General features: G+C 35.5%; 1 protein-coding gene across 1 annotated transcript; it reads left to right on the top strand.

Annotated features, from left to right (window-relative positions):
• Positions 1-11,048: 11,048 nt before the first annotated feature.
• LOC145014733 (zinc finger BED domain-containing protein RICESLEEPER 2-like) lies at positions 11,049-15,558 on the top strand. The gene is made up of 6 exons (XM_078973161.1): positions 11,049-11,080; positions 11,192-11,267; positions 12,203-12,451; positions 13,420-14,156; positions 14,202-15,457; positions 15,539-15,558. The coding sequence occupies exons 1-6, from the start codon at positions 11,049-11,051 to the stop codon at positions 15,556-15,558; spliced, it is 2,370 nt and encodes a 789-aa protein (XP_078829287.1).
• Positions 15,559-17,206: the final 1,648 nt, after the last annotated feature.

The following is a 17,206-nucleotide window of genomic DNA, read 5'->3' on the forward strand; positions in this document are numbered from 1 at the left end:
ATCCACGTCTGAAAAACCGGTGACATCATAATCAGAATTCAGAGTACATCCGAGAAAATCTATAATGCGGAAAACAAAAGCGTATGTGTGATATGCTGCTACCGCGCCGGCTCCTTTCCCCTAGCTGAAGAGGTACCTGAAAACAAAACTTCAAACCGTAAGCACAAAGCTTAGTGAGTTCCCCCATAATACCCCATACCATGCAAGCATATAACAAAAAAACATTCAACTATGAGATACGGGCCCTGCCAACACTCGTGAAGATACAGGCCCTGCCCACACTTCGCTTTCTGGGAGATACGGGCCATGCCCACACTTGTGAAGATACGAGCCCTACCCACACTTCGCTATCTGGGACATACAGACCTAGCCCACACTCCACTCTCGGAGAGATACGGGCCTTGCCCACACTCAGCCGCCAACTCATATCATACAAGTATCACACAAACAACAAGTATAGACAACTCTATCATACTAGCATATATCGTAATCAACTCAATTAAGAGATACGGGCTCGGCCCACACTCTAATACTAACGTCTCGTCTATACAGGTCGGCCTTGGTGCCTTAGACCCGTTACTACTGAAAGGAAACTCACCTCGAAATAACTGCTGGTCTATGTGGGAACCGACTGTCTGCTGTTGTTGCTACTCCGGAAATCCTTCGGCTGTAATTCCCACAACATACTCAATCAATCACTATTTACTGTCCTTTGGGTGAAATGACCCTTTTACCCCCGACCATGCCCTAAGTCAAAGTCAGAGTCAACTTCCAGTTGACCCGACTCGCCGAGTTGGCTATCCAACTCGTCGAGTCCATGTCCAAACGACTATCCCGGATTCTGTTTCTACTCGTCGAGTTAGGCGTTGACTCGACGAGTTCTCCATCCAAACCGATGTTCAAGTCCTTCATCCTACTCGCCGAGTGGTATGAACAATTCGGCGAGTTCATCTTCATCTGATGAACACCTATGCTGCGACTCGCCGAGTTGTATGAATAACTCGCCGAGTCTGATCTTGATCTAAGGAGATTGTTTTGAACTCGCCGAGTCAGGGCATCGACTCGCCGAGTTCCATTATGGGTGAGTTTTGGCTTCCAACTCACCGAGTCCCTCCTGGACTCACCTCACGACTCGACATAACAAAAAGGGGGCAAACCCGGAGACTCGGTACATCTCAATATCATAACATCAACCAGTCCGGGCACATCTCAATATCATCACATCATATAAATAAACAAGAAGGAAAATAATCATACCCGTCACCACATCGGGTGCTGCGCGTGCCTCCTCGGTGGTCAGCTGGAATGCTCGGCTCCTCACCACTGGAGCCTCTGCCTTGCCCTGTCGGCCATCTGTGATCCGCAGGGTCATTGGGGCTGGCGCCTTTACCGACGCTGAACCTGTCAACTGGGGGCAATTGGCCTTCTTGTGGCCCCTCTGGTTGCAGTGGAAACACAGTAACTCAGATGTTCGTATCGCCGCAATGGGAGTAGTACAATCCCTGCTAAAGTGCCCTGTCTTGCCGCACTTATAGCAGCCTTCTGATCCCCGCCGACATGCTCCCTCATGTGTCCTGCCGCATTTCCCGCAGCGGCCCGGTCCCCCTTGGCCTTTCGGCCTCCCATCTGATCCCCGGGACTTCTTTCCTGAAGTCCCAATCACCTGACCCACCTCTGCTTTCCTCTTCCGAATGTGCTCTAAATCAATCTCCCTCTCCCTCGCCCTGGCGATCATGGACTCCAGGGTAGGTCAAGCTGAAAAGCTAACATGCTCCCGGATGTCGGCCCGAAGCATATCATGATAACGGGTCCTCCTCATATACTCGTCACCTGCATACTGGGGCACCAACAAGGCCCTCTCCCGGAACTTGGCGGTGATCTCCGCCACAGTCTCAGTCGTCTGCCTCATATCCAAAAACTCCCTGGCCAGCTACTGAAGCTCGACAGCCGGTGCAAACTCTGCCCTGAACCTGGTCACAAAGTCCGACCAGGTCATAGCCTCGATAGCTGAGGCTCCCAACGAGTCACCCACTGACTCCCACCAGTCTCGAGCTCGATCCAGCAAACATGCTGTTGCATACCTCACATTCGACCCCTTGGGGCAGAAGCTAGTCAGCTGTGCAGACTCGATGTCTGCAATCCATCGTCTGGCGGCAATGGGGTCTTTCACCCCGTGGAAATCCGGCGCACCGCTGCCCCTGAAGTCCTTAAAGGATAGTGTGCGAGATCCCGACTAGCCAGATGCCATGTCGCTCCTGAACGCCCTAAGGCGATCCTCCATCAACTCGATGATCCCTTCCTTGATCGACCCGAAGATAATGGGGGTCGATCGAACCCAACCCCTCTCCTGAACTGCCAACCGCTGGCCTCGGGCGTAGTACCACCATTCTGAAATACAAGAAATGACAATTATTAGCGATACTAATACCCCTGGAGGGATCCTACTCACTACAAGTCCCCTGGTCTTATCTTGGCCTTCCTTGGTTCGGGTACGGATCCTCTGCTTTCAGTAGTACGGGCCCATACTACCTTCCACATCTATCTATACCTTCTTCAAGGACTGCCTTAACTCCACCAGGTCCCTTCCACTATCACTAATCACTGCTACTCTTTATCCTGGGCTTGCCCTAGGAAACCCCTGACTTCACCCAACCCAGTCCTCAGCTGTTGAAGGCCTCTTAGTGATGCCAATTAACTATCACCTGAATACAATCACATACGATGAGGCTCGGATAATCCTTCGAGTAAGGGACTCATCCCTACAACGGTTAAGACTCAAACAAGAGCTACGCAATAGGGTCAAATCCAACACTCTGAGTTTATACAACCCTGATCACATGTGACTTTAGCGTATTCACCTAACAGTTAACTCCCATCACTTCAAAGCCCACATAGCACAAAGCAAACAGCATTTGGACATAAGGAAAACAATCTCAAGCAACTCTATCCTCGCAGAGAGCACTAAACTAGCATACAATGCTAAACTCGTACTATTAGGAATAACCTAAACAGGCTACCCTACTGTTGTCTACTCAAACCTAGCATGCAATTCTTTCATATACTTAAGCACATAAAGCAGGCACATAAGGCATCACTCCTAGATCCTTAGTCCTATTCTAGCATGTTGTTCTACAAAAGCTGATAAACATAACATAAACTTGTATGGGTATTTTGGGGAATACTTACTTGAGCTCGGTCGGTTGCGCACATCACACACATTATTATTCCTTAAAACCCTTTTTGAAAACATTTTCTCTTTTCAAAATCTTTTAATCCCTCGATTTGAGTTCAAACCCACCCGAAGGTGTGTCCGAATCCCTCAAACCAGGGCTCTGATACCAACTTGTAACGCCCCAAAAATTACCGGTTAAAAATTTCATTTTTAATTTAGGTGAAAACGTAAAACGTCATTACAAACATTCATGATAAAAATCCACATCTGAAAAACCGGTGACATCATAATCAGAATTCAGAGTACATCCGAGAAAATCTATAATGCGGAAAACAAAAGCGTATGTGTGATATGCTGCTACCGCGCCGGCTCCTTTCCCCTAGCTGAAGAGGTACCTGAAAACAAAACTTCAAACCGTAAGCACAAAGCTTAGTGAGTTCCCCCATAATACCCCATACCATGCAAGCATATAACAAAAAACATTCAACTATGAGATACGGGCCCTGCCAACACTCGTGAAGATACGGGCCCTGCCCACACTTCGCTTTCTGGGAGATACGAGCCATGCCCACACTTGTGAAGATACGAGCCCTGCCCACACTTCGCTATCTGGGACATACGGACCTAGCCCACACTCCACTCTCGGAGAGATACGGGCCTTGCCCACACTCAACCGCCAACTCATATCATAATGGTATCACACAGACAACAAGTATAGACAACTCTATCATACTAGCATATATCGTAATCAACTCAATTAAGAGATACGGGATCGGCCCACACTCTAATACTAACGTCTCGTCTATACGGGCCGGCCTTGGTGCCTTAGACCCGTTACTACTGAAAGGAAACTCACCTCGAAATAGTTGCTGGTCTGTGTGGGAACCGACTGTCTGCTGCTGCTGCTGCTACTCCGGAAATCCTCCGGCTGTAATTCCCACAACATACTCAATTAATCACTATTTACTATCCTTTGGGTGAAATGACCCTTTTACCCCCGACCATGCCCTAAGTCAAAGTCAGAGTCAACTTCCAGTTGACCCGACTCGCCGAGTTGGCTATCCAACTCGTCGAGTCCATGTCCAAACGACTATCCCAGATTCTGTTTCTACTCGTCGAGTTAGGCGTTGACTCGATGAGTTCTCCATCCAAACTGATGTTCAAGTCCTTCATCCTACTCGCCGAGTGGTATGAACAACTCGGCGAGTTCATCTTCATCCGATGAACACCTATGCTGCGACTCGCCGAGTTGTATGAACAACTCGTTGAGTCTGATCTTGATCTAAGGAGATTGCCTTGAACTCGCCGAGTCAGGGCATCGACTCGCTGAGTTCCATTATGGGTGAGTTTTGGCTTCCAACTCACCGAGTCCCTCCTGGACTCACCTCACGACTTGACATAACAAAAAGGGGGCGAACCCGGAGACTCGCGACTGGACTCGCCGAGTCAGATGAGCGACTCGCCGAGTCCGTTCCATGCAAGAGCTAAAAATGCGATTTTGCTCGAATCCAATCCATGTCATTTGTAGATCTGGGCTCCTAGAGCATGAATAACACGTAAAGTTTCCAACTTTACGTGTAAATATCCATCTATGGGGTTTTTAGGGTTTAAAATGCACCAAAAGAGTAGATCTAAGGTTTATATGCAATATGGGCTCATAAAGGTAGTGGATCTGAGCTCCTGGAGCTCAACTATGCTTGGATCAAGAGACCAATCGGCTTATTTCGGAATATTATGCACATACAAGCTTGGGGAATGACTCAAGAATGTCTTAAATGAAGCAATAAGCATAGAAACAGGGGAAAACGGGATATACCTCAATGGAACTGCTGAGAGAACACAATGGTGCTTGGATGGCTTCCCTTCTTCTGGATCTACTTCCCTTTTTCTTCAAAACCTTCAAAAACACACAACAATTGCTTCAACTCTTCAAAGAACAAGCTTAAACGAGGGTTGGGAGCTCTGTGGGGGGGGGGGGGGGAATGGGGGCTGGCTTGGGGCGGATATGTTGCTTAAATAGGGTGCAAACCCCTGAAACTTAGGGTTTCATCTAACAGCGGTGACTCGCCGAGTCCAGGATATAGACTCGCCGAGTCGCCAACTTAAACGTGTCCCGGGTCTCGTCCCTACTTGGCGAGTCGGACCTATGACTCGCTGAGTCCAAGGCTTAAAAGGAAAAAAATACTCAATTAAGATTTACATACCAGGAACTAGGCGTTACACCTACATTTGTGCAACTTTAAACATTCTTATTGCAGCAGATATATATCCTAATACCCATCAAACCCCTTTCAAAGTGTAAAGTGGTACATACAATTATGAAATTAGTTAAAACTTTCATGTTTTTTTTATCATTACAACTTTTTAGGTAAGTCGTGAATGGAACTGTAGAGAATGTGGCTCGATAATAGTTTTCTGAAGTGTCTCATTCAATGTAGTGGGATGTTATAAATTTGCTTATATTTTGTTTGTTTGGTTTCAAGTGATGTATTTGAGGTAATTGAATAAAACGATAACACTATATTCTAAGTTTTTACTTTTACATTGGTATTTACAAATAAGTTGTGCATTATTTTAATTTTCTTACATATATATTGTTATATTCTAGTTCGATATTTGATGTTCATATAACCATTTAGTGTTACATTCTATTTAGAATGTTATACACATACAAGCATCCTATAATATTATTCTATAAGAATATTAAGTTGTAACTTGAATGAAGACAACCTAATTAAATTATTCTGTTAGAATGGTATTTATATTAAGAATATTAAATATAACATTAGAATATTATGTAATATAAGTTCATTTTATATGTTATAACACAATTTAAAATATTACACTTTAATATTAGAATATTTTATACAGTTTCATAATATTACGTATCAAATAACAACATATTATTAAATACTGTAACCTTGTGATATATTTTTTATAATATAAACTTGAAATTTGGTTTTTAGTCTATGAGGTTTTAGAATAGGTTTTAACTTTCAGAGAAAAGTTTGATATTTATCCTAAAAGTATTCACTTCGTTTTATAAATTTATATGTTTCTCACTCGTTTAAAAAGTTTATTAGTCTAGGTTCCTACATATTTTTTTTTCCTACACACTTGAAGGGAATGCTGGTCTGAATTAGAATATTTCATCTTATAATAGAATATTACATCATATTACAATCTTTCAGATTATTACACATTAACATTATAAACTTTTCTTTTCTATAAATCTTTTTTTTCTAGACTATTCTATATATTCCTATAACGCTATAAATTGTAAATTTAGACTATTACATATAATATTAGAATCTTACATAATGTAAGTTAATTAAGAAATATTCTACATATAACTTATAAGAGTATAAAAAGCCTAGTTTTAACTAAAAAATATTCTATTAGAATACTCTACATATAACTTAAAATATCCGATAACTTAAAATATCCGAGAACCTTATTCTATTATAATATTCTACATATAACTTTTGAATAGCGATCATATACAATATTATTATATTAGAATATTTTATATATACACATTATTTACATGTAGTAAATAAATTTATTCAATTAAAAAATATAGAACATTATTATATTAGAATATGTTATGTGCTACATATAACTTAGAATATTCTAGAAATTCTACAGAAGTATAAAAGAACCTAATTTTAATTAAGAAATATTCAATTAAAATACTCTACATATAACTTCAAATATCCGAGAACATTATTCTATCGTAATATTCTACATATAACTTTTGGAAAGAGATCATATACAATATTATTATATTAGAATTCTATATATAAACATTATTTTCATATAATAAATCACCTTATTCAATTGAAAACGTAGAACATTATTCTATTAGAATATTCTACATATAACTTCGAATATTCTAGAAATTCAATAAAAGTATAAAAAAAACTAATTTTAATCAATGAATATTCTATTAGAATATTCTATATATAACTTAAAATATCCGAGAACATTATTCTATCATAATATTCTGCATATAACTTTTGAAAATATGTCATATACAATATTATTATATTAAAGTATTTTATATGTTACATGTAGTAAATCAACTTATTCAATAGAAAACGTAGAACATTATTTTATTAGGATATTGTATATATAACTTAGAATATCCTAGAACATTATTCTATAATCGTATCTAAAAGCCTAATTTTAATAGAATGTTATACATATATAAACTCATGTAATATGAGAAAGATGTTACTTGACATTACATGACATAAACTAAAACATTACAAGTATTATTCTTGTAAATACATAATTGAATATCAACATTATACATCATATATTCTAAAATTACAACTATAATGTCATATGTAATTGTTCATATTCTGTTGACGCGTTTTGATCGGATGACGAGCTATCAGATGAAGTATTATGAAGTATGTTTTTTTTTGTCTTTATCTATTTCCAATGATAGAAATTGTTCAACATTCTTTCCTTTAGGATCAAAAGATCATTTTCCCTTGATTTAGTAGTTTCTTCATTTCAACTGTATCAAAACATAAACCATACTATTATTAAAACAATAAAGCTATGATATAAACAATCAATTTATTATACGAGAATATTCTAACATTCTGCAAATAATTAACAATATTAAAATTGTTTCATAAATAATTTACAATTAGAGAATTTTATTTTATTTTCACATTAAATTTTACACAAATCTAATATAATCAAGGTATTATTCAGAATACACAAAACATAATTTGAGATAAGATAACAAAAAAACATAATTGTCCACATGTTACTAACTCCAAATAAAGTTTATGTTCATTTAATTTCGATTAGTAATATGTAGTATAGTTCAAACAAGAGATTTAATATTATATAAAAACCAAAAGATCAGATAACCTAGTCACCTAATTAGACCTTTATGTTAAAAGAGGTAGTTTTAAATTATATGTTATACAATACTATATTACATTACGTCGTCATTTTTTGAGATAACTATACAGTGAAATATCTTGATTATAATATATCTTCGAAGATACAAAGTGATTTTTGACTAAAATTATACTATTATCAAAACACATAGATTTATAGAATATCTCAGAGATGAATATATTAACTCAAAATCACATATAAAGATAAATAAATGATTTTAATACATTGACTCAAAATCACACACAAATATATAACAATCAAGAAATTATAGTATTATACGTTACATGGAATAACTTTGGATGCTAACTCTAAATCTGATTGTGTAGAATAAACCATTTGTTGGAATAAAAAGCTTCAGTTTCTTTTATTTAGGAATATTTGACGATCCATAACTTGATCTAGTTTCATAATCAAAATCACAATATTGAAAATCCAAATGAGAAGGAATAAGAAATTGTGTTAAATCAGAATGCGTAGAATATTTATGTATTAACCTTATATAAATGAATGTGTAACGCATTATCTATTTTTTTTAATTAATCAACAAAATATCATTAGAACTCAAATTTTACTAATCATAATACTTAGAATATTACATATTTTACATCAGAATATGACACATAATTCCATAATATATCATATTCCTTCATTGTTAATCAAGTATTATCACAATACTTTACAAAAAGGTTCAAAGCAGAGTTGTTTCCAACAAAAGAAGAATGTGTAAAATAAGATATTACACATTATTCAACAAAAAAATTCAAAACAAGTTGTTTCCAAAAAAATCATAATGTTTAAAATCGTAATATGACACATAATTTCATAATATTTCACATTAACTCATCATAAAAGGTTTAAAGAAATTAGTTTCTAACAAAATAACATCTATATAAAAAAAATCAAGATCTAACTTATAAACTAAGAATATGTATAATATCAAGTTATTAGGCACACATTTACTTAACTTCGATTAGTAATATCTAATATAATTAAGACAAAAGATTTAATATTATATAAAATACAAAAGAATAGACCTAATCAGACCTTAGGTTACCAACCACTACCAACCTGAACAAACAATTTCAACTTTAAATGGGTATTAAAAACTAATCATTGCTACAGTAAACAATTTCAAAAAATATTTAACCGAAACTACAATAAACAAGTTCATTCCCAACTCAAGCTATAGTGAATCTGAATCAAATACAAACTATAGCTACAATAAACATTTTAAGAAAAATAATTCACAATTTAGAATAAACAAAATAAAAACTTCCTGAAGGCTATTGCAAGAGACAATTTATAATCTATATTATCTAGAATATGAATCTAAATGTGATATTGTCGGACTAGAAATACAGAAAGATGAATTCCATTATGTCAAAATAGAATAACAAATCCTTAGATTCTCAAAACGTATTATAGTCAGAAGCATAAAACCAATATACTCCATTACAGAGTATCTTAAACTAAAAACCATAATTTCATCAAAACATAATACTAATCTATCAAACCCTAGTTAGCTAATGCAATGTTAGATTATGTGATTAATCAACAAATTAACACAAAAAGTTAAAGAAACTATTAATCGAAGAGTCATTTCATATACTATTAATATATTCAGAGAATATAAGATCTAATTTATCAAAATCTAAAATCACAAAACCGATAATAGAGGTCATTTTCCCATTTGAAGAGGTTTTTGTGTTTGAAACAACCACGATCGATGTTTGATCTGAATAAATCGATGTATTGAAGAAATAAATCTCGTCAATTAGGGATGCGACTATGGATTTTCATTGAATTGATACAGAACCAAAACATAGGTTTTTTGTTGCTAGTTCTCATTGATGGGGCAGATTTCTAGGGTTTTGTGGAATAAGATTGAGAAGATTTAGGTTGATTTCATATTCTAAGGAATTATGCTTGAGAAAAATCCAGATAAAGAAAAGTTTATGGGAGAAAGAAGAAGCAAATCACGACTGTGAAGAAAAGAATCAGCTCTCATATGATTTGAGTGCAAAATGACAGAGGTATCCCTCCTGGTCCATAGTTAATCACAACTAGGGATGAGCAATAGGACCGGGTAACCGACCGGAACCGGTCCCGGAACCGGCACCCGATGGAACCGGTCGGGCCGGGACCTATACTACAAATTTGTGATTATTTGGAACCGGGACCCGGAAAGAACCGGCTATTGGAACCGGCCCAAAACCGGGAACCGGCCCGGATAGAAAACCATGTCACATTGTCACGTAGGGATGACTTGATGAGCACGATCGAATCAGCTGCTGCTTGCGATACACACAAACAAAAAAGACTTCTTCCTCCCATATACTCTCAAATCGCAATCGGTCATTCTCATAACAAAAAAAAAAAAAAAAAAAAAAAAAAAAAAAAAAAAAACGCAATCGTTCTTGGCTTCTTGTGGGATTCCCACCTCCTGCCGGCTGCCACGATCCCAAGTCCCAACTCCAAGTTCACGAATCACGATCGAACCCTACTCTCTTCAACAATCCGCAATCAGCATCACTTCATCATCATTCAATTGATCAATTCTTCATCTCCAAGTTTCCATCGATTACAAGTTTCAATCGATTTTCAATTCTTTATCATCATTCATTGATTTTCATCTTCAATTGCTTCAATGATTCAAACTATGGATGTTCATGAAGATCAAGTAAGAGCATATATTTATATTTCATGTTTTAAGATTATATACTTCAATATTAGCTTCAAATCTTCAATGCTTCAATGATTCACCAAATAATGGCATGCATGCAAGTTTTTTTCTTTGGTTTTGTTGTCTCCATTCCAAATATATGCATTGTTATCCCTACTTAATTAAAAGATCTTGATTCTTGATCATAGTCTCATAGTGGAGTACTTCATATACGGATGAAAGGTTGTACATATAATAGATGTTTCATGTTTTAAGCTCCATTTAACAATGTACTTTGTAGACATACATGCAAATTTTTTGTTAGATTAGTTTATTGTTTATAATATGAATGTAATTATGTAAGATTGTCAAAACTACGAATTTGTATAGTACTTTTGTTATATAATTAATGTGTAAAATTGACATTGTAGGATTTGGATGGGCTACCAAATGTACCATCATCAAGATAACGAAACTCGGATGCTCATGATGCCAATATTGAAGACGGTAATCCGGCTAATTGGATTGGAAAAGACTTTGATGACCAAGTAAGATTAGTATTTAGCTCATTAGCAATATTTATTTCTTTAGCACTCTGTCCAAATATTAAATTGTGCATAACTAGTTCAATTTAACTTCTTTTAACCTGAATCTTTTTCCTACATGTAGATTAGGATTTGTAGTTGAGTTTACACTATAAAAACGCTTGATTTGGTTAAAAATTGAATGAGTTACAAGCCCTGCAAGGAAGGGTGTCAAATCTGAATTTTTTTTTGTAACAGCAATAAAACGTGATGTGATTTTGTTGTTCAAATGTGCATAACTCATTCAATTTAACTTGTTTTGACCTGAATCTTTTTCCTACATGTAGATTAGGATTTTTAGTTGAATTTAGACTATAAAAACGCTTGATTTGGTTAAAAATTGAATGAGTTACAAGCCCCGCAAGGAAGAGTGTCAAATCTGAATTTTTTTTTTGTAACAGCAATAAAACGTGATGTGATTTTGTTGTTCAAATGTGCATAACTCATTCAATTTAACTTGTTTTGATCTGAAGCTTTTTCCTACATGTATATTAGGATTTTTAGTTGAATTTAGACTATAAAAACGCTTGATTTGGTTAAAAACTGAATGAGTTACAAGCCCCGCAAGGAAGGGTATTGAATCTGAATTTTTTTTCTAACAGCAATAAAACGTGATGTGATTTTGTTGTTCAAATATGCATAACTCATTCAATTTAACTTGTTTTGACCTGAATCTTTTTCCTACATGTAGATTAGGATTTTTAGTTGAGTTTACACTATAAAAACTCTTGATTTGGTTAACAATTGAATGAGTTACAAGCCCAGCAAGGAAGGGTGTCAAATCTGATTTTTTTTATATTTATTTTTCAGCATTTAAACATAATATGACTTATTATATGTTTTATTTTGTGAATATAGGATTATGGAGACGATTCAGAAGAAGATTATATAGAAGAAACACCGGCATTGAATGTTATACCAAGTGATGAATCAAACCAAGAAGAGGAGCCACAAGAACAACTAGCCCTGTCAAAAATACCCGTTACCCGAATTACCCTTGTTCTCACTTCGCAGTCCACTCGTCATCGTTCGTCACCGGTCAATCAGCTTCAGGCGAGTCGCCGGTCATCAGTCGGTCGCTGCCTCGCCGGGTCATTGGGTATTCAGGTGCACTTCCGATACAGTACTTGGCTTTAGCTAGTCGTCCTTCTGTCTATACATTTTGCTAATTTTCCCCTGTTTTGTCTATACATTTTTCTATGTATACAATACATGTTTTGCAAATTTTCATATATTATCGTTGGATAATTGCTACTGTTTTTCTCAATTTGGATGATAATTGCTACTGTTTTTCATATATTATCGTTGGATAATTGCTACTGTTTTGCAAACTTTGAATTGAATACTCACAATAATTAATATGAAACAATCGATTAATCATTTCTTTTATGTATGAGGAAAACGAATTAAAAAAACAATATGATAGTCAAAATCTCTTCCTTTTTTTTCATTTGAAGAAGCACAAAATTAAAAACAAGAGTAATATAAATGATATTATGGTGAGAGAGTAAGAAAGAGGCATAAGTTTAGAACAGTGTCAGATGTTGAAGATGAAGTAATTTAGAAGGTAAGGGTAATATGGTCCATTTATTTTGTTTTTTAATTTTAATGATTTTAAATTATGAAAATAAATATAAAATACAAAAAAAAATTGTCAAAAGGACACTAGAGCAAGTTAAATATACACTAACAGAGAGCTAAGGTATTTGTTATTCTAGAAATGATTATTTACAGTTTGTTTCTATTCTTATTTACAGTTTGCTGTCAAAAGTTATTTACAGTTTGTTTCTATTATTTGTTATTGTAGATTCTCATTCGACTTTATTGTTAATTAGTGTTTTAACTCATTGGTAATTAATTAGTGATTGTCATGCCATATTGTTTTATAAATGCCTGTTATATAATTATGCTTTGTTGTTTTATAATTCATAGTTTGTCATGTTATTATCGCATAGACACAATCCCGGAACACTAGCTAGTTTGTCATGTTTCTATTCTTATTTACAGTTTGCTGTCAAAGGTAAGGGTAGTATGGTCCATTTTTATGTTTTTTAACAGTTTTTTTTTTTTTTTAGATGTCAAATACGGATGACTATATTGAAGTGGAAGATGAGACCATTGAAGTTGAAAACCCAACCAATGATCAAGTTCCACAAGAAAAACAGAAAAAAACTAAAGAATTCAACCCACGATCGAAAGTTTGGAAAGAATTTGAAAGGTATAAGGATGAAAATGGTGTACAAAGATGTAAATGCAAGCATTGTGGTGGTGGGAATTACAAGTGCGAATCAAGTGGTTATGGGACAAAAAATCTAGGTTATCATTTAACGAAATGTAAAGCTTACTTGGATAAACTTAGTGGTGGGCAAAAACAACTAATTTTTCAATATGGTGATGAAAACAAATTGTCAACTTGGAAATTTGATCAAAATGAGAGTCGTAAGGCTCTAGCCCACATGTTGGTAGTTGATGAACTTCCTTTTAGCTTTGTAGAAGGTGCGGGTTTTAGGTATTACAATAGTGTTAATCAACCATTGTTTAAAGTTCCATGTCGAAGTACAAGCACAACGGATGTCTACCAATTGTTTGTAGATGAAAAAGAAAAAATTCGTGACTTTATTAAAAAAAACGTTGGTAGAATATGTTTGACCACCGATACGTGGACTTCTAAACAACAATCATGTTATATGTGTCTCACCGCCCACTTTATTGATAACGAATGGAAGTTGAAAAAAAAAGTTTTGTGTTTTTCTTCTCAAGAGAGTCACCGTGGGGTTGATATTGGAAAAATGGTTGAGAAATGTTTAATGGAGTGAGAAATAGAAAATATTTTCACAATTTCTGTTGACAATGCAAGTGCGAATGATGTGGCAATTGACTTCTTGAAAAAAAGTTTTCAAAACTCCAACACGTGTCTTCTAAATGGGAAATGGATGCATATTCGATGTGTTGCCCACATTTTAAATTTAGTGGTGCAAGATGGCATAAAAAAAGTTGATAAGGCGGTTGAGATAGTTCGATGGGCGGTTAAATGGATTAGGCAATCGCCTTCTAGAATTCATAAGTTTACCGATTTTGCTAAGGTTGCTAATCCCGGTATAACAAAACACTTGAAGAGAGATGTGCCAACAAGATGGAACTCTACTTACCATATGTTGGAAATTTCACAAGCTTACGAAAAAACTTTTGAGAGATATGATCTTGAGGAATTTGATTTTCGGTACGAAATTGAAAAGGCCGGTTTGTCGATACCTTCATCAAGCGATTGGGAAAGGGTTAGGAATATATGTCATTTTTTAAAACCTTTTCATGATGTTACTTTGAGGATTTCCGGGACACTTTATGTGACATCAAACACGTGCATTGAAGATATATATTCCATTCGTACGCTCTTGGATGATGCTATTTCTGATTCCACTCTTTGTGATATTGCATTGGCCATGAAAAAAAAGTTTGATAAGTATTTTGGCGATGTAGAAAAAATGAATTTATTGCTCTACTTTGCATTGATTCTTGATCCAAGGAACAAAGTAAAGTATTTGGTTATACTACTTGAGGATCGTTATGGAGAAAATGGGGTGGAGGCCAAAAAGAAATATATCATGGATTCTATGTATGAATTATATAATGATTATATTAGAATTCATTCTCCAATTTCTACTTCAAGTACTGCCGAGTCTACCACTTCATCATCAATATTAGGGAAACACCAAAACCCGGATTTTATGGCACCTAACCCCCCATTGAGAAATAAACTAAGAGAAAAGATGAAGACGAACATAGTTGAATCAATTGGGGAGTTAGAAAAGTATTTGCAAGAAAGTGTTGAAGACGACTTGGAAATGTTTAATATTCTAGATTGGTGGAAAGTGAATAGTCCAAGATTTCCAATTCTATCATTGATGGCAAGAGATGTGTTCGCCATTCCCGTCTCAACGGTGGCTTCAGAATCCGTTTTTAGCACTAGTGGAAGGGTTTTGGATCCGTTTAGGAGTTCTTTGACTCCTAAGATTGTTGAAAGTTTAATTTGTACACAAGATTGGATTCGGGGTAGCATAAGTGACACAATCGATTATGAAAAAGATTGGGAAGAAAATCAACAAATTGACAAAGGTAATTGTTTATTATCTTAATGATTGTAAATTTAATATCTTTTCCTTTTAATACTAACATTATTTAATGTTTTTTATATAGATTTGAGCAAGATGGTGTAGTGAAGGTGCAAGAAGAACGAGTATATTTTTGAATGTCTTTTGGAACTTGACATGTTATTATTTTCATAATATGTAATGGTTTTCTATGTTTTGTAGATTTAAGACTTATGAGTTTTTTGGTAAATGCAAAATACATGCATATACATTGTTATGATGTTATCAAGTAATTTAAATGGTTGACTTTGGTTATTATTATTTCATCAAAATGCGTTCATGTATACTTTTATTTATCGTTCGGTTTTGGCGTATTTATAGTGTTTTAATTTACAAATCTTCCATCTAAAACAACGAGTAATAAATCTAGTCTATATATTAAACTCTTTTTTTATTCTATTATGAGATTCAACATTTAAACTAAGATTTTTAAGTATTTATTTTTTTAACATCTTATTAGATTAGATTAAAATTGTTAAGCCTTGATATTTCAAGTATTATTGATTAAATAACATCAATGTTCAAAGTTTCAACACGACATATTTCTTTTTAGATGCCATTTAAAATTTATTTAAAAAAAAAAAAAAAAAAAAATCGAGTAATACCCGAATTACCCAAACCCGACCCACTACCCGAATTACCCAAACCCGAATTACCCGAATTTAGTTTGGGTAGGGTAACGGGTAATTTTTCTAACATGAAAAACCCGAATTACCCGACCCGAATTACCCGAAACCCGAAAAAATTACCCGTTCAACACCCCTAAGAACAACAACCTTCAAAAAAACGAAAATTTGCAACCACACAAAAACAAAGACAACCAAAAAAACCAACACAAACAAAAAAACCACCACCACCACAAAAACGAACACAAGAAAAATACCCAACAAAACCAAAACCCAAAAACAAAAAAAAGACTCAAAAGGAGTTAAGGGACCGGATTAACCCACCCAGACGAGGTGAGTGTAGAGATAATTGTACCGCTCCTGTTTGGAAATACTTCGAGATCGAATGGATAAAGGAGGACGATGGAATTGAAAGAAAGTGGGCCGAATGTAATTATTGTTTACATTTACTAGCCACAGATCCAAACCGGAATGGTACAACTTCAATAAACAAGCATTTTAATGGGTGCAAGTTAAATCCAGACAACATACCGAAACAAGTTGATGACAAACAACAAAAGTTGTCATTTACGAAAGCTCCTAATGGTGAGGGTCATGTATACACATGGAAACATGATGATACTAGGATCCAAATTGCCTTGCTAGGGCTTTTCACCATCGGGGAACTACCATTTAAATTCATTGAAAATGAGGCATTCATAGAATTTGTAAACGCCCTCAATGGTAGGGTGAAATTGCTTTCAAGGCATAAATTTTCTCGTGATGTTGTGTCATTCTATTTAATGGAGAGGCCGAAGTTGTACAAACATTTGAGCAACCCCAAAACAGCCATCCACTTGACAACCGACACGTGGACATCCTCGGGTCAAAAGATAAATTATATGGTTGTCACGGCCCACTTCATTACCGAAGATTTTGTCATGCACAAAAGGGTAGTCAACTTTAGAGAGGTTGATACTCACAAAGCTGAAGACATGGCCCGGGAGTTGCTAATTTGCATAAACGAGTGGGGGATGAAGAATGTCATGACGATGACCGTTGATAATGCCAAGACAAATGACGCGGCAATCAACATCATTGTGAAAGAA

The sequence above is a fragment of the Lactuca saligna genome, chromosome 9 (genome assembly GCF_052625555.1).
Source record: "Lactuca saligna cultivar CGN05327 chromosome 9, ASM5262555v1, whole genome shotgun sequence".
Taxonomy (NCBI): Eukaryota; Viridiplantae; Streptophyta; class Magnoliopsida; order Asterales; family Asteraceae; genus Lactuca; species Lactuca saligna.